Source organism: Micromesistius poutassou (assembly GCF_964030765.1).
Source record: "Micromesistius poutassou genome assembly, chromosome: 18".
Taxonomy (NCBI): domain Eukaryota; kingdom Metazoa; phylum Chordata; class Actinopteri; order Gadiformes; family Gadidae; genus Micromesistius; species Micromesistius poutassou.
In genome coordinates, this window is record NC_140288.1 from 9,921,147 (window position 1) to 9,944,167 (window position 23,021).

At 49.7% G+C, this 23,021-nt stretch overlaps 1 protein-coding gene across 1 annotated transcript in view; it reads left to right on the forward strand.

Moving 5' to 3' along the window:
• The window catches only part of atp2b1a (ATPase plasma membrane Ca2+ transporting 1a), a 46,875-nt gene that overhangs the window by 18,671 nt on the left and 5,183 nt on the right, over positions 1-23,021 (forward strand). Inside the window, 18 exon segments of the mRNA XM_084483186.1 lie at positions 164-322; positions 2,884-2,922; positions 4,745-4,900; positions 5,013-5,227; positions 5,558-5,800; positions 7,139-7,380; positions 8,475-8,712; positions 8,944-8,950; positions 8,953-8,982; positions 8,985-9,022; positions 9,024-9,122; positions 10,419-10,506; positions 10,618-10,724; positions 11,468-11,659; positions 16,052-16,265; positions 17,116-17,327; positions 18,699-18,806; positions 19,258-19,446. Of these exon segments, the coding sequence (XP_084339312.1) occupies positions 164-322; positions 2,884-2,922; positions 4,745-4,900; positions 5,013-5,227; positions 5,558-5,800; positions 7,139-7,380; positions 8,475-8,712; positions 8,944-8,950; positions 8,953-8,982; positions 8,985-9,022; positions 9,024-9,122; positions 10,419-10,506; positions 10,618-10,724; positions 11,468-11,659; positions 16,052-16,265; positions 17,116-17,327; positions 18,699-18,806; positions 19,258-19,446 (2,576 nt within the window).

Below are 23,021 nucleotides of genomic sequence, written 5' to 3' on the forward strand. Positions count from 1 at the left end.
GAAGTGTAACAGGCAATGTGGTTTAAAGGGCTTAGAGTGAAACGCTGAGGGGAACATCGGGACTCGTACGGTGGAGTGGAGAAACAGCCGCTGAACAGGCTAGTAGCATTGACTCACAAGTGTGTGTGTGTGTGTGTGTGTGTGTGTGTGTGTGTGTCCGCAGGCACCCACGTCATGGAGGGCTCAGGGAAAATGCTGGTCACGGCCGTGGGCGTCAACTCCCAGACCGGAATCATCTTCACACTGTTGGGAGCCAACGAGGACGACGAGGACGACGAGGAGGAGAAGAAGAAGAAGGAGGAGAAGAAGAAACAGAGGAAAAGTATGTGAGACACACACACACGAGCAGTCACATGCACACACGAGCAGTCACACACACACACACACACACACACACACACACACACACACACACGAGCAGTCACACACACACACACACACATACAAGCAGTCCCACACACGCAGTGACACAAGTCACACACACACACACTGATGCGCAGTCGCACACACACACACACACACACACACACACACACACACACACACACACACACACACACACACAGTCACCCACTCAGACACAGATACACACACAGCCACACACACACACATCCATACACATAGACAAAAACACACATGCACACAAAAGCAGTCACATACAGAGAGAGACACACACAGTTACAGACATACGTAGTCACACACACTTCTCTTCCCATCTCTTTTCCACATTATCATTTCAGACCTGTATTGATTGGTCGGCCGTTTAAACCAACTGCCGCCCCCCCTCTGGGCCAGAAGGCTTTTGTTGCCAAAAGCCTTTTGAACGAAGGCTTGGCACTGAGAGAGAGAGAGAGAGAGACGCTGGAGGTAGAAAAAGCTGAGGCTGTGCAGGAACCAGCGGCCACCGATGGCAGCAACACAGCTACCAGGGAACGGGTGGGGGCCGCAGGGAGCTGAGCAAGGAAGGAACACACATCTCTCTGTCTCTCCTTCTCTCTCTCACTCCCTAGCGTCGGGGTTCTCAGCCCTAGCCTCTAGTTATTTCAGGATGTCAAAGGGAGATGGAGCGCTGGTTTGTTTTGATGCCTCCTGTACGGTGGCCGAGAAGGGTCACAACACATGCAAACGCCACACCTGCATATACAGAAAACACCTGCAAATTCAGAAAACACTTTCATCGATTACACAACACGTGCGCTGCAAATTCCAAAACACATGCATATTCAGAAAACACCTGCAAATTCAGAAAAACACCTGCAAACTCAGAAAACACCTGCATTGATTTCACAACACATGCGTTGCACATATTCACAACACGAGCAAATAGGGAAACAAACTGCAAGTAATGACAACGAAAATGTTTCCGGGGGGACCATAATCAGTGACGGACCCATATCCGGTTGGCGGTTCTATTCAATTACGAACGTCGTCATTGGATTGTGCTACAAGAGGTACGTGTTTCTCTTTTATTATGACAGACTTATCGATGTGCTCTGATAACAACGATTATCTGCATGGACTAATACGTTATGGGGACAATGACTTAATATGTTGAAAACACACAAAACCACTTACGTTATCAGAGCACATCGAAAAGTCGGTCATAAAAAAGAAACACGTACCTATTGTAGCACAATCCAATCATAGATATATATACTGACTAGATATCATAGATATATATACTGACTAGATATCGCCTGAGCTGCGCTGTTCAGTGGAACATATACGTCAATGCCGCCGCCATCTTGCGGCGGGGTAACCACCTACCTGAATGAATGAATGTCGATGGGACAGAAGTCCTTTCCCAGTCAAAATCACTCTAAAACACTTTTTTTTTAGGAAATCTTCAATCGGGTCGGGTCAAACGTGTGTTTGTGGTAATGCTAGTAAAAATATATATATATATATATTTTTTTTTACTATCATTACATTACATTATCATTATGTCAGAAACCAACCTTAAAATAAGGCGTTTTAGAGTGATTTAGACCGCGAACGGACCTCTGCCCCATCGTCATTCATTCAGGTGGGTGGTTACCCCACGGCATTGTTGACGCATGCTTAGAAGCCGAATGCGATATCTAGTCGGTAGCTGTGTTCGAAATCCTTCCCTATTCCCTCACTCACTATTCCCTATATAGTGTTTATGATATAGTGAACTATATAGGGAACGAACAAACGAGAATTCGGACACACTACAAAATGGCGAGCACCCTATATAGTGCACTATATCCGTGATAGGGAACGATTTCAAACACAGCTAGTATATACAGTATATCTATGCAATCCAATGACTGAAGACGTTCGTAATTGAATAGAACCGCCAACCGGATATGGGTCCGTTACTGATTATGGTCCCCCTGGAAACATTTCCGTTGTCATTACTTGCAGTTTGTTTCCCTATTTGCTCGTGTTGTGAATATTTGCAACGCATGTGTTGTGAAATCAATGCAGGTGTTTTCTGAGTTTGCAGGTGTTTTTCTGAATTTGCAGGTGTTTTCTGAATATGCATGCGTTTTGGAATTTGCAGCGCACGTGTTGTGTAATCGATGAGTGTTATCGAAGTGTTTTCTGAATTTGCAGGTGTTTTCTGTATATGCAGGTGTTGTGGCATTTGCATGTGTTGTGACCCTTCTCGGCCACCGTACTCCTGCCCGTCCGGGAGCAGGGATAGGCTGCAGCCACGGCGGGAGGCTGTGGGACCGATATGTGCCAGCATGTCTGAGATAACGGCTCCTTTATGACAGCCAGGTGGTGGGCTGAGTGGTTGTGTGTGCCTGCATGCAGGGCGACATGCGGTATCGCTCTCCCCTCAAATCAAAGCGGAGGTTTCCATAATGATCTGCTCTGACTACGTTCCCTGCGTGTTCCTTCGCTCCACAGACAAGAAGCAGGAAGGCGCCGCGGAGAACCGCAAGAAAGGTGAGTAAGATGCTAACACGGACACACACGCACACGGCAGCATGCCTAATTGCCTGGCGGCTTAGTGCCTGCTTAGATCCTTTAAGCCTTGTGTGTAAATAGTGTTTCCTTCGCACTACCGTCACCACCTTCCGCGTACATATGTCCCCACGTCCCCGGGAGACTCCGCGGGCCCCCGGGCACGTCTACGGCCGACTGCACGCCCCCCCCCCCCCCCCCCCCAGGTGTGGCCCAATCCAGTGACCGCGATGAGAACATTAAAGCCCCGTGTAACAATCCCACCGTGGCAGAACATCTGCTTTACTAAGCCACGCCCCCAGGGGGTCATTAATGGAGAGTGTCATGAAGAACGGGGTGATATCTCAGGGTTGGGGTTCCAGCGTGGTGGTTGGCTGCGTCCCCCCTGGGCCGCCGCCGCCCCCCCTCCCTCGCTCCTCCCTCCTCATCTGCAGTCAGCTGGGCGGGGCCTCAGAACGCGGCTCCGGCCCGGCCCTCCGGGGCCTGGATCGGCGAGCCCTAATCCTTCAGACTGAGATTACACAGAGCATACAGCAGCTAGTATTACGTCTGAGGGACATGCGCAGCACACACACACACACACACACACACACACACACACACACACACACACACACACACACACACACACACACACACACACACATCCTTTCAGTAAACTGAGCTTAATAGAGATATGGAAGTCATGTCGGCTCTGTGGTGACTCTCCCGTGGAGACCACATGGAGCTGTGGCGGTCTGCATGCCTCACGCTGTCATGTCACACGAACGGCTCCCGCTGATTGGTCGGTTGGATTTGGCTGAATCTCTCTTTCTCTCTTTTTCTCTCTCTCTCTGTCTCTCAAAATCAGTTTCTGCTGAAGATGGATGCTAGATTTAAGTCTTCATGGGTGTTTCTAACGACAACCACAGACATAAATTCCAATGTCTTGGAATCTGAAGCATTGGTGCTGTCCGTTCTCCATTTTGGCACATAGTTATTACTATTCCACTTGCTTCAGAGAATAAACCGTGTGTAGTTTCTTTAATGGGCGTACTGTACTCAGCAGTGGCTGGTTTATTGAATCACTCTGAGGGGATGGCTGTGGGCTACCCACAGTGCAAACCTGTTGTTTCTTTGACAAAGGTGTCCCGTTTTCATTATTGTAATTGCTAGTCTGCGCATTTACTTAGTATTTACCTAAGAAAGCAGTGTGGAAGAATTCCTCAAATACACCCGCTTTGTATTTGAATATCTGCGCTGTAACCTTTCCTTGTTTACTCAGCGGAGCCCTCTGTGGCCCACAGACAGCTCACACAGAGACCAGTCTGCCGAGCTTTTCTTTTGTTGCTGTGATCTTTTTTTAAAGGGTCTCGCACAAACACAGCCAGCCCGCGGTGCTTGTATTTGTTATGTTTCTCTCTTTCAACCGTTGGAATTGGAACCAAAAATGTCTCACTTCTTCCAAGGAAGCAAACAGGAGAAAAGGCCAATCGTCTTCCACAATACATATGCACCGTATTCGCAAATCGGTTCCCTGTTTGACATTTTATCTCAATTAACTACTTTCATATTGTGTGTGTGTGTGTGTGTGTGTGTGTATGTCTATATATGTGCATTTTATTTATATAATAATATTATATAAATATGTGTGGTACAAATCCACTGCAGAGTTCCAAAAGGGTCAGCTGCCTCACACTCAAATGACACCTTACAGAGACTGAGAAAAGGATTCACATGCAAGGTCAATACACAGACATGATTGTGTACCATGGGAGTGCCTGGGAAGTGGTTCAGCAGCATTTCTCTGCTTCGTTGGTGCTAGCCAAGGCGCAGGACGGCGCTGCCATGGAGATGCAGCCGCTGAACAGCGACGAGGGCGGCGACGCCGAAGAGAAGAAGAAGGCCGGCCCGCCCAAGAAGGAGAAGTCTGTCCTGCAGGGCAAGCTGACCAAGCTGGCCGTCCAGATCGGCAAAGCAGGTCAGTACACGGCGGCAGTGCGGCCTTTCTGCCCCAGCAGCCCCTGGGAGAAGCTCTGTCTCTAGTTTGTTACATCTCAGTCCCCGGTCTTCATCCTGGTTCCGTTCCCCAGGTCTGGTCATGTCGGCCATCACCGTCCTGATCCTGGTCGCCCTGTTCGCCGTGGACACCTTCTGGGTGCAGAACCTGCCCTGGGTCAAGGACTGCACGCCCATATACGTCCAGTTCTTCGTCAAGTTCTTCATCATCGGCGTTACCGTCCTGGTGGTGGCCGTTCCCGAGGGACTCCCCCTGGCCGTCACCATCTCCCTGGCCTACTCCGTCAAGGTAAGCACCGACTGGATTACGCTTCAGCGGTTAAAGCGAGCCCGTTACACTGAGGCTAATGCTAAGTTACAGTTTGTCCTCACAAAGCTTTTAGTTAGTTAGTTAGAGATAACTGATATATTTTTCTTTTTAGTTTTTCAAGCTTAATCTTTCCTTACCAACGCCATTCATTATTTTCCACTCATTTTAGACGTCAATGCTAATTCTTAGGCTTTCTCCACGAATGCACATTTTTTCCCCCTCATTCTATTTTTTCCCCCATTCTATCTTTCTCCCACCAAACGTCCATTTTGCCCTGCTAACCCCGCCTCTCTCGGCCCGACTCCACAGAAAATGATGAAGGACAACAACCTGGTGCGGCACCTGGACGCGTGCGAGACCATGGGCAACGCCACGGCCATCTGCTCGGACAAGACGGGCACGCTCACCATGAACCGCATGACGGTGGTGCAGGCCTACCTCGCCGACAAGCACTTCCGGAAGGTCCCCGAGCCGGACAAGCTGCCCCCCGCCACGCTGGACATCCTGGTGCTCGGTATCGGGGTCAACTGCGCCTACACCACTAAGATCATGGTGAGTCTGGCTAAAACCCGCACTGAGGTCAGCTCCGTAGTGCAGCGAGTGGCTGTGTGCCTATACGGTGTGGGCTAGTTAGTTTGTGTTTTGGTGACTTGTTATTCTTTTTCATTTATTTGTGACTTAGCCTAACCTAACCAATATATCGGTCGATATTTGCGTTTTTTTACGTGTATCAGCATTGGCCGTTTTCTTTGGCCGATCCATGTGAACGCACCCGCCCGTGACAGGGAAAAATGTTGCGCCATCAATCAAATCTTGCCGCAGGTTTGTGCCGCGACAAATTTCACTCGATACACGTCTCTACGTTGACTTTGTATTGAAACGTGTCGCGCCACGACGTTTGGTGTGAACACACAGTTAGGCTGACGAAAAAAAATCGGTATCGGCCCTAAAAAATCCATATCGGTTGATCTCTACTACAAATTACTCCACTCACTTTCAAGTATATCAGCGGTCTCCTCCACCCTACTCCCAGTCACGGTCCCTGGGACCTACTCTCCATTCCCCCAACCAGACTGAGAACGTATGGTGATAGGGCCTTCTGTGCAACTGGCCCACCCTCTGGAACAACCTACCACTTCACGTCCGTCCTGCCCCCTCTCTGACACTGTTCAAAAAGCACCTCAAAACACACCTCTTCTCTCTGACCTACCCGCCTTACCCTCCCTGCCCCCCCCCCCCCCCCCCCCCCATCCCCCCATTCCCACTCTTGTTAAGCGACCTTGGGTACCTTGAAAGGCGCTTTATCAATTTAAGTTATTATTATTATTATCATTTCACGCTTTGGAGTTTGTTGATAGGACTGTGTGTGTTAAGATTCAAAGTATGCTCACAAGATACTCTTTATGCACCTTCTTCAGACACAGGCCGTGCTACCTTTGTGAACAGCCTTCATGGTCCACCATTTTGAGTTCATCTTAAGGCCGCGTTAAAGGAGCAGCGATTCTTTTTGACTCTTTGATTCTTTACGAGTCATGAAAGCGAAATGATCGGATCACCGATCACAGAGCAACGGACATTGTTATCTTGGTCTCACACTGCAGTCTCTCCCCTCTCCCACCTCTCTCTCCTCTCCCCCCTCTCTCTCCTCTCCCCTCTCTCTCCTCTCCCCTCCCCCCTCTCTCCTCCGTCTCTCCCCCGTCTCTCCCCCCTCCCCCCTCCCCCCTATCTCTCCCCTCTTCCCTCTCTTCCCTCTCTCCTCTCTCTCCTCTCTCCTCTCTCTCCTTTCCTCTCTCTCCCCCCTCTCTCTCCTCTCCTCTCTCCCCTCTCTCTCTCCTCTCTCTCTCCTCTCTCCCCTCTCTCTCTCACCTCTCTCCCCTCTCTCCCCCCCAGTCCCCAGAGAAAGAGGGGGGGCTCCCGCGGCAGGTGGGCAACAAGACAGAGTGTGCCCTGCTGGGCTTCGCCTCGGACCTCAAGCGGGACTACCAGGCGGTCCGCAACGAGATCCCGGAGGAGAAGCTGTACAAGGTGTACACCTTCAACTCGGTGCGCAAGTCCATGAGCACCGTGCTGAAGAACGCAGACGGCAGCTACCGCATGTTCAGCAAGGGGGCCTCGGAGATCCTCCTCAAAAAGTAAGAGTGTGTGTGTGTGTGTGTGTGTGTGTGTGTGTGTGTGTGTGTGTGTGTGTGTGTGTGTGTGTGTGTGTGTGTGTGTGTGATGATGCGGTGTGCATTCACGGTCAGGTTGACACATTTGAAGCTTTGATCGGTGGGTGTTTGCAAATTACAACCCTAGAGTGGACCCCTCGCACACACACGTGTGCACATACATACACACACATTCACAGCTCACTAAGTCACTCGTGGGTGTAAATGGGTGCTCATTCATTTTTAGTTTCCGCTCGAAAAAATAAACAATGTAATAAAGTTTCAAATAAGGATTGTATCATTTGGGTTCTAGTGATTATTCGTTAACATACGCTGGCTTCCTTTTCATGGGCTATTGACGTTGGATATACAGCTTAAAATCACGACTTTAACACAATACAGCAGTGACACATTTTCTGAGTCGTTATTCTCTGGCATAATGACTAACCGTGACTCGTTATCTCTAAGTACTGCACAATGAAGGCTGTATTTATATTTTATGTATATATACATGCGCAGTGTTTCAAAACCTTCTGAAGACGCATGACTTGACGGCATTCTGCTTCACACCACACATAACCCACGCTTTTCTGAAAGTTGTGAATTATCGCAGCGGAGAATGTAGATTTCTTGTATTCCCCACACTCCTGTAATTGCCGGCGTTTTGGCAGGCGTTCGGGCTAAATGATGTGTGTCACGGCTTATGTGTCTAAGTAGTTCAAGTGTAACCTACCCAAGCCCCTTACTTTGGGTCTTAAAAAATCAAGCCTGTAACCGTTCCCTGTAAGCCTCTTACCCCGGCCCATACAGACTGGCCTGCCAGGGCCCCCACAGCCCGGCCCTGGGCCACAAAGGGCCCCCACAGCCCGGCCCTAAGCCTAACCTTGGGCCCCCACGACCTGCCCTGGGTCCACACAGACGTCAATGGTCCAACTTTAAGGAATACTGTTGTTAAAGAATAGCTAGCTTGATGGTTCCCCTTAACAAGTAGTTCTAGTCAGCTCCTGTCTGTCTTTGCAGTGTGAGCCCCTCTATCTGTCACCGTCTCTCTCTCCTGAACCCTCTTCTCCTCCCCCCAGGTGCTTTAAGATCCTGACGGCCAGTGGGGAGCCCAAGGTGTTCCGGCCGCGGGACCGCGACGACATGGTGCAGAAGGTGATCGAGCCCATGGCGTCGGAGGGCCTGCGCACCATCTGCATGGCCTACCGCGACTTCCCCGCCTCAGAGGGCGAGCCCGACTGGGACAACGAGACGGACATCCTGTCCCGGCTTACCTGCATCTGCGTGGTGGGCATCGAGGACCCCGTCCGCCCGGAGGTGAGTTGTACCCCCCTCCCCCCTCAATGTTTATATATGGCTTATTAAGGAGCAAGTAGGGCTGTTGGGCTTAGGGGTCTAATATTAATCGATTTGTATCGATTAATCGATTATACAGCCAACGATTCGATGCATCGATTCGTCCGCAAGAGTATCGATTATTTAAAAAAATAATTATACTAATATCGGTCGATCACTAGTAACTGATCTCCTAACCCCCCCTAGCCCCAGGTCCCGGATGCATCAGGAAGTGCCAGCGCGCCGGGATCACGTGCGCATGGTGACCGGCGACAACATCAACACGGCGCTGCGCCATCGCGTCCAAGTGCGGCATCCTGAACCCCGGAGATGACTTCATCTGTGTGGAGGGCAAGGAGTTCAACCGCAGGATCCGCAACGAGAAGGGAGAGGTGAGGGGAGGGGAGAGGTGAGGAGAGGGAGAGGAGAGAGGGAGAGAGGGGAGGAGAGAGGTGAGAGGAGTGAGGGGAGAGAGGAGAGAGGTGAGGGGAGGAGAGGTGGGGAGAGAGAGAGAGATAGAGAGAGGTGAGGGGAGGAGAGGAGAGGAGAGAGGTGAGGAGAGAGGTGAGGAGAGAGAGAGAGGTGAGGGGAGGAGAGGAGAGGAGAGGAGAGAGGGTGAGGGGAGGAGAGGAGAGGAGAGAGGTGAGGGGAGGAGAGAGGTGAGGGAGGAGAGAGGTGAGGAGAGAAAGAGAGGTGAGGAGAGAAGAGAGGTGAGGAGAGGTGACGGGAGGAGAAGAGGACAGGAGAGGAGACGTGACGTGAGGAGAGGAGAGAGAGAGAGGAGACGTGAGGAGAGAAGAGAGGAGAGACGAGACGAGAGGAGTATTGTGAGGTGAGGAGAGGAGAGACGAGAGGTGAGGAGAGGCAGAGGGGAGGAGAGAGGTGAGGCGAGACGAGAGGAGAGGTGAGGAGAGGATAGGGGAGGAGACGTGAGGAGAGAGAGAGGGGAGACGTGAGGAGAGGAGAGAGGGTGAGGTGAGAGGAGAGGAGAGGGGTGAGGAGATAAGCCGTGAAGCGAGGAGAGGAGAGATGTGAGGAGAGGAGAGGAGACGTAAGGAGAGGCAGAGGGGGAGGAGGCCCTCGTCCTAACTCCTGGACAGTTTAGATTCACCCTTGTTTGAATAACTTTAGTTTACATGATATAAACATTCCAATGGTAACTATGCTATCCAGTGATTTATTTTTATTTTTATATTACCCTACCCCTAACCCAAAAGTCATTGGAGCTAGGGTAGACCATTTTGAGAAATGAGCCAGAGTAAGCTAAATTTAAAATCCCAACCCTCCTTCAGACCTCCCTCCAATAACCACTCCCCCAAAACATGTGACTAGCTCTCTAGCTTAACCATAGGTGTGCCTAGCCTTGTGGAAGACTCCTGTATGGACAATGAGTGCAGGGGACGAGTTTGCGCTGGCAGCCACATAAGTAGGTTGACTGACAGTGAGCCGTCCAATCAGGTAATTTGGGCTGAATGACATGATTGGACAGGCTTATGATAGGCCTGACGCAGATACCAGATTTTGTTCTTTTTTTGTCAGAGCATATTATGTATTGTTTGCTGTAATGATGTAAAGAATGTAAAGAAATATGTAAAAGATTTCAACAATTATGCCAAAAAATGCCTCAAAAATAAATTGCCTACTCAGGCTTTAACTTAATGCTCATCATTTATTGAATTCTTTTCCAGGTTGATCAAGAACGCCTCGACAAGCTGTGGCCCAAACTGCGAGTGCTGGCCCGCTCCTCCCCCACAGACAAACACACCCTCGTCAAAGGTAGGACCTCACAAAACCCCTCCTTCCTTCTACTGCCACAGAGTCATGGACCTCTTCAGGCTTTGTACATTACTGCATTAAAACGGATGGGATTCTGCTTCCTCCTCCCAGGTATTATCGACAGCACCGTCCTCGAGCAGAGACAGGTGGTCGCGGTGACGGGGGACGGTACAAACGACGGCCCCGCTCTGAAGAAGGCCGACGTGGGCTTTGCCATGGTACCTCCTCTCTTCCTCCTCCTCCTACTCCTCCTCCTCCACCTCCACCTCTTGTACACCACTGAGCATTACACACTCACGAAGCAAGAGTAGCTCTATCAACCAGATCAAGGCCGGGCACTAATACTATCTCCTACTTCTATTTATGCATTTAGCAGATGCTTTAATTTGAAGCAACATTGTTGCTTCAACAATGTTTAAGTCACAACAAAAAAAAAACTGTAACTGACTCATGCGAAACACAAAAGTACATGAATACAAAGTACAGGAGCAACTGTCGATTCAAAAGCAATTTGCGTACCAAACAACGGCCACTGCAGAGTTGTTCACTGCAGAGAACGGCCACACCTCGATACTACATCACTAAGGAGCAGCTATGGGTGAGCTGCTGAAGGATGCTCCCATGCAGGCTGACAGGGGACATGGCATGGGGCCCCGATCCCAACACCATCCGGCCCAGACTGCTATAGACTCTATTGACATCCAACACACTGACATGCATATCATGAAGGTCTGAAGGAAGATCCCCACCGCCTCTGACCGCCCCTCTCCCCCCCCACCTCCTCTGACCGCCCCTCTCCCCCCTCACCTCCTCTGACTGCCCCTCTCCCCCCCCGCCCCACCTCCTCTGACCTCCCCTCTCCCCCCCCCCCCCCACCTCCTCTGACCGCCCCGATCCCCCCACCTCCTCTGACCATTGCTCTCCCCCCACCTCCTCTGACCGTCTCTCTCCCACACCCCAGGGCATCGCCGGCACCGACGTGGCCAAGGAGGCGTCGGACATCATCCTGACCGACGACAACTTCTCCAGCATCGTGAAGGCGGTGATGTGGGGGAGGAACGTCTACGACAGCATCTCCAAGTTCCTGCAGTTCCAGCTCACCGTCAACGTGGTGGCCGTCATCGTGGCCTTCAGCGGCGCCTGCATCACCCAGGTACGCCTCGGCTTCTCCCTCTCCCTCTCTCTCCCCCTCCCCCTCCCCCTCTCCAGTTGTAGTGGCATAAGCGATTCCTAGACTGGCTAGGTTTTTTCCAGTCCATCTCCGTGGAATTTGCGGTCAGAAGTATCGGTCTTCTAGTATGACCCAAACGCTGGCGGTAAGATAAGACCGGTTCCAGCACAGAACCGGTCTGTGCTTGGCACTCATCCACACACGCACACATGCGAGTACACACACACATTTATTTATGCATCCTCAGTCTCACAGAACTCTCACAGAACTCTCTCTCCCCCTCGCGCTCTCCCTCTCCCTCTCTCTCCCTCTCTCAGAGCAGCTACAGTCTCTAAGCTGAAGCAGTGTTTAGGTCTCTGTTAGACAGTGGACTCATGTTTAGATCTCATGAGCCACTGGTTCTGTGTTGCTGAAGAGTCTTCCCTGCAGCTTCCGTTGTGAGGGTGGTGGTGAGGTTAGGGTGCAGAGGGGCAGACTGAGCCGCTGTGTGGTGTTGACGTGCCCATTCCGGTGGGTTTGATCTCAGCACGGAGACTCAAGGCTTCCACAGAGGCGCTCGTGTGCGACTGGTACTCTTGCCACCACCTCCCCCGCTTCCTTATATTTTCTTCACTCCTCACATCTCATTTCTCTCAGGAAGCCCTAATCACGGCCTCCTGTCTGACCCCACGTCCGCTCTGACAGCCGCTAAATTAGAGCTCACCCAGCCAAGAAATAATTGAAAATTGGGGCTGAGCACACAAGAACAAATGGCTATTTACAGTTCACCCTACTCCCCCACACCCCCCCCCCCTTTTTTCACCAAGTAACAAATATGGCTATAATTATGGCATAATGAGCAGTGAGAGACGAGGCACCACTGCGAGTAAAGAGGGCCAGACTCCGCCGACATCTCCCCTCCACCCTCCTTCCAGTTCTCTCCCTTCTCCTCCTCCATCTCCCCCTCTCCTCTGCTGGAGATGTTGGTTCAACGCTGCTCTGCTTTATATAACCTCGCAGTGGAAATAGCCCAGTCTGCACCACTTGACTAAATCCTGTAATTTTAAATCCTTGAGGAGAAGAGATAGAGAAAAAAATAAAAGAAAAGGAGGAGAACTGAAATGAAGTCCCTTCCCTTAACTGTTGTCTGAAGCCTAGTTTTGCGGTGGAGGTGATTTTTGTGTTTTTGTTTTCGTTCCTACCTTGCGGCGAAAGTTTTCTATATTTTTTTTCTAGTGAAGGGAACAATGCCACGGTGAATCAGCAGCTGGGTTGGTGAACACTTTAGCGCGTCGTTCTGGACGACTGTGTGGGTTGCTGCTGCTGTTGCTGCTGCTGCTGCTGCTGAAACACTCAACAGAGACCTGCATTCCCTGCGCATTGCAGAGCTTTATGACTGTTAGATGGGAATAAAAAGCTATTTTGACCCTTTTTATAAGATTCACGCTCGCTGTATGCACTCCTTTAGCAAGAGACGATAAACTCACACTGCAGTGGTGATCAGCCTAGAACTGAACTGTTTTACTGTGGGTAGGTTGTGCAACTTGTTTTTGGCACTGATGTGACCGAGTACAAGAAACGTCAGTGACATCTAAAGTTGCTGAACATATTGTTCATGAAGGCGTTGGAGCGACCTACCCGAGCCCACCTAAGCTAAAGCTTGATTTGTGCTTCTGTGTCGATAAAGCCGTCACGGGTCACTACGTTAGCGGTGGAGCTAAAGGCCGCCGCCGCCGCCGTAGCTTACATGCGCCTCTCCAACAAAACGACATTTCCATTAATATTCAGGGCGTTTAGCAGACGCTTTCTTTCAAAGCGACTTACAATAAGTACATTTGTCAGGAGAAAGAGAAACACTATCGCTGTCGGTACAGTAAGGATGTTCATAGAAACAAGTGCCAGGCACTTACAATCATTATGTTAACCCATTCCCCGTATTCAACAAAGACAGCTCTAGTAGCTACAGACTCTACATCAGGACCAGGCGTAGACACCACGGAACGTCTCAACGAAGCATCGCAATCCGTCCGGCGCCATCTTGTAACACCGGAACCGACATATCACCCACTCCCCCCGGACCGTCTCTCTCTGACCAGAACACACACACACCAAACCAAACCACACCACACCACACTGAACCACACTGAACCACACCACACCATACCACACCATAGTGTTAATTTTGTCACCTATTTTTAATGTAGTCTTAGTCTTGTGCCAAATGTTCTTGTTAGTTTTAGTCATATTTAGTCATTCACATATCTTTTTTTGTTAGTCAAGTTTTAGTCGACTAAAAGTCTCGTCATTTTTGTTTAGTTTTAGTCAAAAGAGAACTCAAGGTATGTTAGTCAAGTTTTAGACGACTAAAAGTCTTGTAATTTTAGTCTAGATTTAGTCAAAAGAAAACTCAATATATCTTAGTCAAGTTTTAGTCACAACATTTAAATAACGATTATTTCTGATAACCATTTCAGGCAAATAGTGTTTCACACATCTCAAATATTGGTTAAATGTCATAATTACCTGACAAAATACACTTGTTGAATGAATTTTGATGAATGCAACTTTGTTAAACGTGTCTGTTTTTCTGATTTAAGAGACACATTCACAAATAATGAAGTTGTTCTGAACTACAAGCCGTGCATCGCACACATTCCACACGTGAAACACAGCACGCGCAGTGACTACTATATGTGACAACGCAATGCAAGCGAGCGATGGAGGACGTTAAGAAGAAATTGGCATCGGGAGAGTTTAAAACGATCGAAAATCAAGGAATGTCTACTGTGTGGAAGTATTATGAAGTTATGATTGTGATCACAGTTAACGAGTGCTTGTTGCGCTGATTGGTTGACAATTCCAAAATGTCTTGCATTCGTTTAATAAAGCCGTGCTTTCATGGTACAAATGTAAATGCGTCATTACTAGTGTGAGAAAAAATTTACTTTAATTGCGTCAGGCTCGGACATATATATCTTGATGCCTGTCGGGCTCTGTTAAGCCCAACACACACCGCCCGCACACCACTGCGCTTCACCGGCAGTGTGTGGCCGGCTTTACTTCTCTGTCGGATGTGGGCCGGGCTTGGACAGAAAAATGCGTCCGTTCCGCACTCTAGCTGGCAGCAACAGCACAAACTCATTCTGAATATTTTGAAGGCATAACAGCTGAATATTCTATCATGATGAAAAAGTAGAGACGATTGTAGACGAAAATGGAGAGAGATTTTATATTAGTTTTTATTTTATGCAAAACATTTTAGTCTCGTCTTTTCGTCAACAATAATGCATGTTAATTTAGTCTTAGTCAGCGTTTTTGGACATTGGTGCAGTCTCGTCATCATCTCGTCTTAGTCATGGAAAAAAAGGTTGTTGATGAACATATTGAGTCTCGTCTCGTCTGATGAAATTAACACTACCACACCGAACCACACGAAACCACACCGAACCACACCACACCACACCGAACCACAGAATCTGATCAGTTATTTAAGGCCAAGGCAGACGGCGGTTGAGATTGTTTCCCGATATCGAGATAATCCAGAATCCCGGCATTGCTATGAAGCCTCACGCGATCGTATTCCTCCTGTGATTGAATTATTGTGTCTCATCGTGTTACATCGGAGGGTGAGATGATCGAAAGATGAAAAGCATGGAAATGTGTGAAAGTGATGCAGGGTGAGGAAGTTCATTCATATTGCAGGGCCGAATAATAGGTTCTGTGTTTGACTACAGTCACTGTTCAAACCTCAAACTACTGAACATGTCCCCACACCCTTCACAAGCGCTCGGTTCTACCTTGTCACTGAGAACACGACCACCTGTAGTCTCTCCTGCCGAGGAGGGTCTCTCTGTCGCTGCTCTGACCTTCAGCCCTAAGGTCACCTTCGTCCAAGTGGATTGCATAATGGATGACCAGTTGCATTCATTTATTTTATACTGGAGCACTTCTCTTCTCTGTGTCGACTCTACTCAAACAAAGTGGTATTTTGAGGAAGAGAAATGTTTCGCTTGCCCAAAAATAAAGAGAACGGTTGTGGTTGACTAACAAGACCTTTCCCTTTTTATTCTACACCGCAACAGGAAGCAGTAGGAGGCTGATATCTAGGTTTCATGAGTCCTTCCCATTTGCCTTGTCAACAATAATCACCAGGTTATTTTTTACATGCGTTTCGGAGCAATGGAGCAGCTGGAGTATTAGTCTTTCACAATAGGCCGGACTGACACGTGTCCGTCTACCATCTAACATTTTTGTTCTCTCCGTCTCTCTCCACTACTCTACACTCTCTTTACCACTACTTTATTCTACCCTTCTCTCTCTCTCTCTCTCTCTCTCTCTCTCTCTCTCTCTCTCTCTCTCTCTCTCTCTCCCCCCCCTCCCTGGTGTAACCCCCAGGACTCCCCGCTGAAGGCGGTGCAGATGCTGTGGGTAAACCTGATCATGGACACCTTTGCATCGCTGGCCCTGGCCACGGAGCCGCCCAACGAGGCCCTGCTGCTGAGGAAGCCCTACGGCCGCAACAAGCCGCTCATCTCCCGCACCATGATGAAGAACATCCTGGGCCAGGGCGTGTACCAGCTCGTTATCATCTTCACCCTGCTGTTCGCCGGTACGATGGCCATTTGGGACCCGGGATGCATGCTCGTGTTATGTTATATCTGAGCCTGTGCTCAGGTAAAAAAGAAAAGTATAGTTATGCAGGGGGAGGATTTGAAACCTTTACCGACTCTTTTTGTAGGTACTTTGTGTCCGGACATGATGTTATGTTTCCGTCTTCCACCGGAAAAAATTGAAGAAAAGTTGTACTGCTGCACCGAAGGGCCCAATCACCATTTAGCTTAAGCAGGGGTCACGGAACAGTTAAAGCTTCTGGTGGGTGGGCCCCAGTGACTTAGAAGTGTGGAAGTGTGGAACAGACATAAGCAGGGGCCGACTCACCCAGGGACAGATTGTTCCATACCAGCAGATGGAAGAGGCGTGTTTAGTGGTGTGGTGTGGTGTGTGGCGGGGAGGAAGGGGGCTGCCTGCTTACTGGGTGAATACACGTTAACCCAGCCATATTTAGTTTCAGATGTGCCAGCGGCCCTTCCTGCTACGGCTTCCCCTTTCTGGCTCGTAGCCGCCTCACCTGGCCCCTGGCACACAGGGACAAGGCTCACATAGGATCAACAGCCTGCAGCGCCACTAGAACTAGTGAAACATCCACCTCCATCAGTTGGGTTTTGTGGAAGCTGTCAGCAACCTTACAGTAAAGACTGAGGTTTTTATTCACACTCAAGGCTGGTGTGTTAATGTTGGAAATGTGAAAATGCCCTCCATTCATTTAGTCTGGTCGTTTGTTTACTAAGAGAACGTTAAAAACGTACAACTTCTATTTATTATAATAGTTTATACACTTCTGTACATAATGCAAAGTTACAATTTATTTATTTATTTATTGTGTGTGTCTGGACTGGCAGGTGAGAAGATCTTCAACATCGACAGCGGCCGCAACGCCCCCCTCCACGCCCCCCCCTCGGAGCACTACACCATCGTCTTCAACACCTTCGTCATGATGCAGCTCTTCAACGAGATCAACGCTCGCAAGATCCACGGCGAGAGGAACGTGTTCGACGGCATCTTCAGGAACCCCATCTTCTGCTCCATCGTGTTCGGCACCTTCATCATCCAGGTACGCACTCATCATCCTCCCTGCACCGCCATTTTGGTTACCATGGCCCTTATTCACCTAGCGGCCGTCTTGGTTACCATGGCCCTTAGTCACCTAGCGGCCGTCTTGGTTACCATGGCCCTTATTCACCTAGTGGCCGTCTGGTTACCATGGCCCTTAGTCACCTAGTGGCTGTCTGGTTACCATGGCCCTTATTCACCTAGTGGCCGTCTGGTTACCATGGCCCTTATTCACCTAGTGGCCGTCTGGTCACCATGGCCCTTATTCACCTAGTGGCCGTCTGGTCACCATGGCCCTTATTCACCTAGTGGCCGTCTTGGTGGTAGACCCAGGCTGGTCGGGGGATGAAGGCTGGGATTCAGCCTTCAGTTCCTCCACCAGCTTCTGTTAAGAAGTACCAAGATGGCCGGCTTGGACTTCTTTATGGAACGTTCTTATCATTCGCCCGGAGTGGGCCATTTTTTTACTAGTTTTACCCACATTTTATCAAGAGGTAACAATATGTTTCTCCATTTTATTCTATTCCTCCACCTAGAATGATACGTTGGTGTTTTCTTTTCCTATTTCTATAATCCACTGGCGGGTCATTATTTGACTGATATTGAGATGAGTGGTTTGATGATCCGCAGCAGGAGGTGGCTGTCTGGTGGGTTTGGGTTCGGCCCGCCTGTGTTTCTTCCCCGGGGGGAACGGGGCTCAGCGTGCTCCACTGTTCTCACATCAAACCAATCACAGCCAGAGACGGGCCAGAGCAGAACAGGGCAGGGCTTCTCTGTGCTCCAGCCCTCCCGAGCGCTCGGTTCCCACGGTGACGACCAGCGACCGTGTCCCACGTCCACCCGTTGCTGGACGTCTAAATTAAAATAGAAGAAATAAAAAACATAAAACTGTTCCCCCGACGGTCCGGCCTCGACATGGAGAGAGAGCTGACGTTCCCGTCGTAACTCTATTCCCAGATCTCGTTAACGCCTCGCCAAAGGCCGCAAGGGAAAGTTCAGCGTTCACCAAAGTCCTGCGTTACATCACAGCCCACTGTGGCGCTTTTACAACACTCAGATTTACTGTGTCTCACCGCTGCCGGAGAGAGCCCCCTCTCTCTCTCTCTCTCTCTTTCTCTCTCTCTCTCTCTCACTCTCTCGCTCTCGCTCTTGCTCGCTCTCTCGCTCTCTCTCTTGCTCACTCTCTCGCTCTCTCTCCGTTACCCTACGAATCAGCGAGTATTACAGCATACTTTCCGTTTCCAGCCTCCTTTGTCACAGCATTTGACAGGTTTATGTAGCGTTTTATGCCTGCGTGATTTACTGCTTAATAAAGCGGGCCTCTTACCTCCTCTCCTGCCATCTTCATTGTGTATCCACACAATTTGTGTAGATCGTCATTGTGCAGTTCGGAGGGAAGCCTTTCAGCTGCGTGGCCCTGACCACGGACCAGTGGCTGTGGTGCACCTTCCTGGGCTTCGGGAGTCTGCTGTGGGGACAGGTGAGACCAGGAGCCATGCCGCATGCTGCCACCTGCTGCCCTGTTGAGCCACAGGCCAGGACTATGGGGAAATGCTGCCCCCCTGTGTTGACTTTGAGGAATTGCACCCATAGGGGTTAATACACTGTGACCTCTATCTGCTAATACAAAACACAAATGTAAAGAGTTTACCTTGGAAAGTTTAACTTTTTTTTTTTAATGCTCAATAGCTGAAAGTGTTGACTCACTGCCGACATCAATCACTTGTTTCTCATATCATTTTAAGTAGCCTCTTCAATTATTTTATGAAGTAATTTTGATTAGTCAACAAAGAAGAAGTTGAATCATTCCATGGTTCTTCTGCTCTTGGGGTGGGGGGGCAGGGGGCATTATGACATCACTGTAAGTCATCCTCCTCCCCATTCTCCTCCTCCATCTCACATCACCCCTCTCCTCGTCCCCTCCTCCCCAGGTGATCGCCACGGTCCCGACCAGCCGGCTGAAGTTCCTGAAGTCGGCGGGCCACGGGACCCAGAAGGAGGAGATCCCCGACGAGGAGCTGGACGACCTGGACGACAATGACGAGATCGACCACGCCGAGCGGGAGCTCCGCCGTGGACAGATCCTCTGGTTCCGCGGGCTGAACCGCATCCAGACACAGGTAACGTCCACACACACACACACACAGCCCCTCCTCCCTCCTCCCTCCTCCCTCCTCCGAGCTGCACCGCCGCCGCCGCCCGCAAGGGAATGGAGAGACATCCTTTATTAGGAACTATTACGTTTAGTTTATACCTGGAGCTAGACCTTTCAGCGCTCTCTCTCTCTCTCTCTCTCTCTCTCTCTCTCTCTCTCTCTCTCTCTCTCTCTCTCTCTCTCTCTCTCTCTCTCTCTCTCTCTCTCTCTCTCTCTCTCCTTTAAGAGTGGCATGTGCCCTGAACAAACCATTCGATCTTATCTTGGGAGCCCATGCAGTCTTTAGGGCTGATGCTGGTGTGAATGAGGAAAGGAAGTGTTTGAACTGGAGGCACTGACGTCACATGATCAGCTGATGAATGGTATGGCGATGGCCGGAGGGAGAGGGAGATTCAGGTCGAGAGATAAAGAAGCAGCAGAGAAGAGAGAGCAAGAGTGCCTTTTTAACCAGCCTCCTCCTCCTCTTCCTCCCCCCTTTCCTTTTCCTGTCTCTTATTATTTTCTCTTTTACTCTTTGAAATCAAATCTCCCTTTTTAAATTGACTTATCTTTAATTTCTATGATTATTGGTGTATTTCATTGTGTTCTCTCTCTCTTTTGTTCTTTTTTTCTTTCTTAATTGAATTCTCTATCAAATCTTTTCTTTGTCTTTATTTGTTTGATTCTCTCTCTCTATCCTCTGGCCCTGTGCGCTTTAATGCTCCCTCTGGGTTCTTCTCTCCTCTGGTCTCTGCTCTGTTCTCCTGGTTTGTCACCTGGCTGTGTTGGTTCTTTGCAGATGGATGTAGTGAGTGCCTTCCAGAGCGGCACCTCCTTTCAGGGGGTGCTCAGGCGCCAGGCGTCCAACTCCAGCCAGCCGCAACACGATGTAACCAATGTTTCTAGCCCTTCACATGTAACCTTCTCTACCACTACTACCACCACTCCCAGTACCAGTACCAGTACTACCACTCCTGCCATCAACTCCGCTTCTGCCACTGTGGGGTGTGAGTGTGTGTTCTCCTCTAGTGCATGACACTACTTTTACCGGTTTTGGTCTGGACTTTGATTTCTGTGTGTGTGTGTGTGTGTGTTTTCTTGATTTATCTGTTTGTGTGTTTTTGTATTGGTGACTCCATTCCTCTGACTCACTCCTCTTCACTCTTCACTAATACTCTTGTCTTGATGTTTGTTGACACATGTTGTCTTTGGACTCTCTCTCTCTCTCTCCCTCTCCCTAATGTTCCCTCCTTTTCCTCTTCTACTCCAAAACCAAAATCCCCAGAACGCGCACACCCCCACGAGACTCCCCTCCTCCATACGGCTGTGATCCCTCGCTGTGTGTATCTGTGTGGCGCTCCATAATCTGATGGTTCTGTGTGTCCCTTGCTGTGTGTATCTGTGTGACGCTCCATAACCTGATGGTTCTGTGTTTCCCTGTGTGTGTATGTGTGACGCTCCATAACCTGATGGTTCTGTGTTTCCCTGTGTGTGTGTATGTATGACGCTCCATAACCTGATGGTTCTGTGTTTCTCTGTGTGGGCGTTCTCCGTTTGTTCTGCTTCTGCTTCTTGGTCTCCTTTGAGAAATGGAGGAAAACCAAACCAGGTGGACAACTGACGTAGCACTTAACCGGGGGAGGGGGGGGGTTCTGTTTGCTGTGCCTTTTTTATTGGATTGACAACCGCCAGGTTTGTCTGCCGCTGCCTTTAGTCTGTGCTGTACTACCCCCTCTCTCCCTCCTCCTCCTCCTCCTCCTCTCTGCTCCTGTCGGTGCTCATCGATGTGTGTGTTTTGCAGAGCTCTAGACCCTCCTATCCGGGTAAATGTTTTGAGTATAAGCCCATGATCATGGCCCCAGAGTGTACCCCCATTTGAGACGAAGCCCCTCTGCTCATAACTAAGTGACCCCAGGATGACCTTTTCCTCTGCAGCCGGCCGAGTCTCCTCCTGGTCCTCTCCACGGCGCCTGCTTCTCTCTCTCTATCATCACTCTCTCTATCATCTCTCTCTGGCTTTCTCTCTCCCTTTCTCCCTCGCCAATGGTTTGCTGGGGTAATGCACTCTGCTTAGGCAAAAATGCGTAGATCGTAACATCGTAAGCAACAGCTCTTGCTAGCCTGCCATAGCTGTGTTTCACTATATCTGTGGTGTTGGACGGCAGCCTCCATTAGAGATCCGCAACGAGTTTAAAGAATCGCAAGATTGCATTAAGCTGAGGACACCGAGCACACTCGCTCTCCCTCGCTCTAATCAGGAGGTAGAGAGACTATCATGGAGACTAGAGAGACCCCTCTCACTCTGATTCTCTTTTCTCTTGCCAGGAGAGGGAGTGTGTGAGTGTGTGTGTGTGAGTGTGTGTGTGTGTGTGTGTGTGTGTGTGTGTGTGTGTGTGTGTGTGTGTGTGTGTGTGTGTGTGTGTGTGTGTGTGTGTGTGTGTGTGTGTGTGTGTGTGCACATTAGTTTTCCCCAGACGTCAGACGGGTCGTCTGACTGAGCAGTAGCTCCCGTAATGTGCTGCGTTGTGTAGGGCTGTGTGTGGGAGTGTCCCCATAGGGACTCCTCATCACTGCAGCTCGCTGTTAAACACCACATTCTGAGCCAGCCGGCGGGAGGAGGGGGGGGTACGGCGTGCTGTAGGTTGTTGTTTCTAACCTTTCCTCTCTGCTAGGTTCGAGAGGGGTTTGGATCCCGAGATGTGAACCCTGCAACCTCACATTTTCTAACAACATTTTTGACAATTTATTTCCAGGTTCTCAAAAAATCTCAAGTCAATGATTAATGCAGTAGTGTTTGTATGTTAAGTTGAAGTATTTTTTGGGTATTTTAAATGCAATGCGACTGGTGTTGAGGCCCGTTGTCCTCAATGACCAAAAAACCAAACAGAAACCAAGACTGACTCCCAACGTGTTCCCCTTTAGATTCTGTGAATGTGTCATGGGCTATACTCAAAGGTTTACTACTGTACTCCAGGTAGCTCGCTCTGCACGCTCCACCGCCTCGCTCTGTGTGTCCTTTTCTCCTCACACCTTTTACCAGCTTGCAGACATGCTTGGCTGCTGCAGCTCATCCCTTTACTCCACCGAGCTAATCCCCCTGTGTGGACCATCTCCCTCTCTCTCACTCTCCCTATCTCTCACTCTGTCTCTCTCTCCCTCTCCCTCGCTCTCCCTCTCCCTTTCCAGCTCGCTCTGTCCTTGCTCTCTTGTGTGCCTTTCTCTCTCTTCCAATGCCATCTCACTGTCTCTCTCTCTCTTACTGTCTTTCTAGCTGTCTCTCTTTCTGTCTTTCTCACTCTTTCTTTCTCACTGTCTCTCTTTCTGTCTTTCTCACTGTCTCTCTCTGTCTTTCTCTGTCTTTCTCACTGTCTCTCTCTCTTTCTGTCTTTCTCACTGTCTCTCTCTCTCTTTGGGCCCTAGTTAGACGGTCTAAAGCGCAGAGTCAAAGTACTTTGTGGGCGGATCTGCAGCGCTGTTGCTATTATGACGGTGGGATAAATGAGCTTTGCGCCTGGCGCAAATCTAAAATGGGTTGGGCTGAAACCTGTAGGTGTGTTTTGG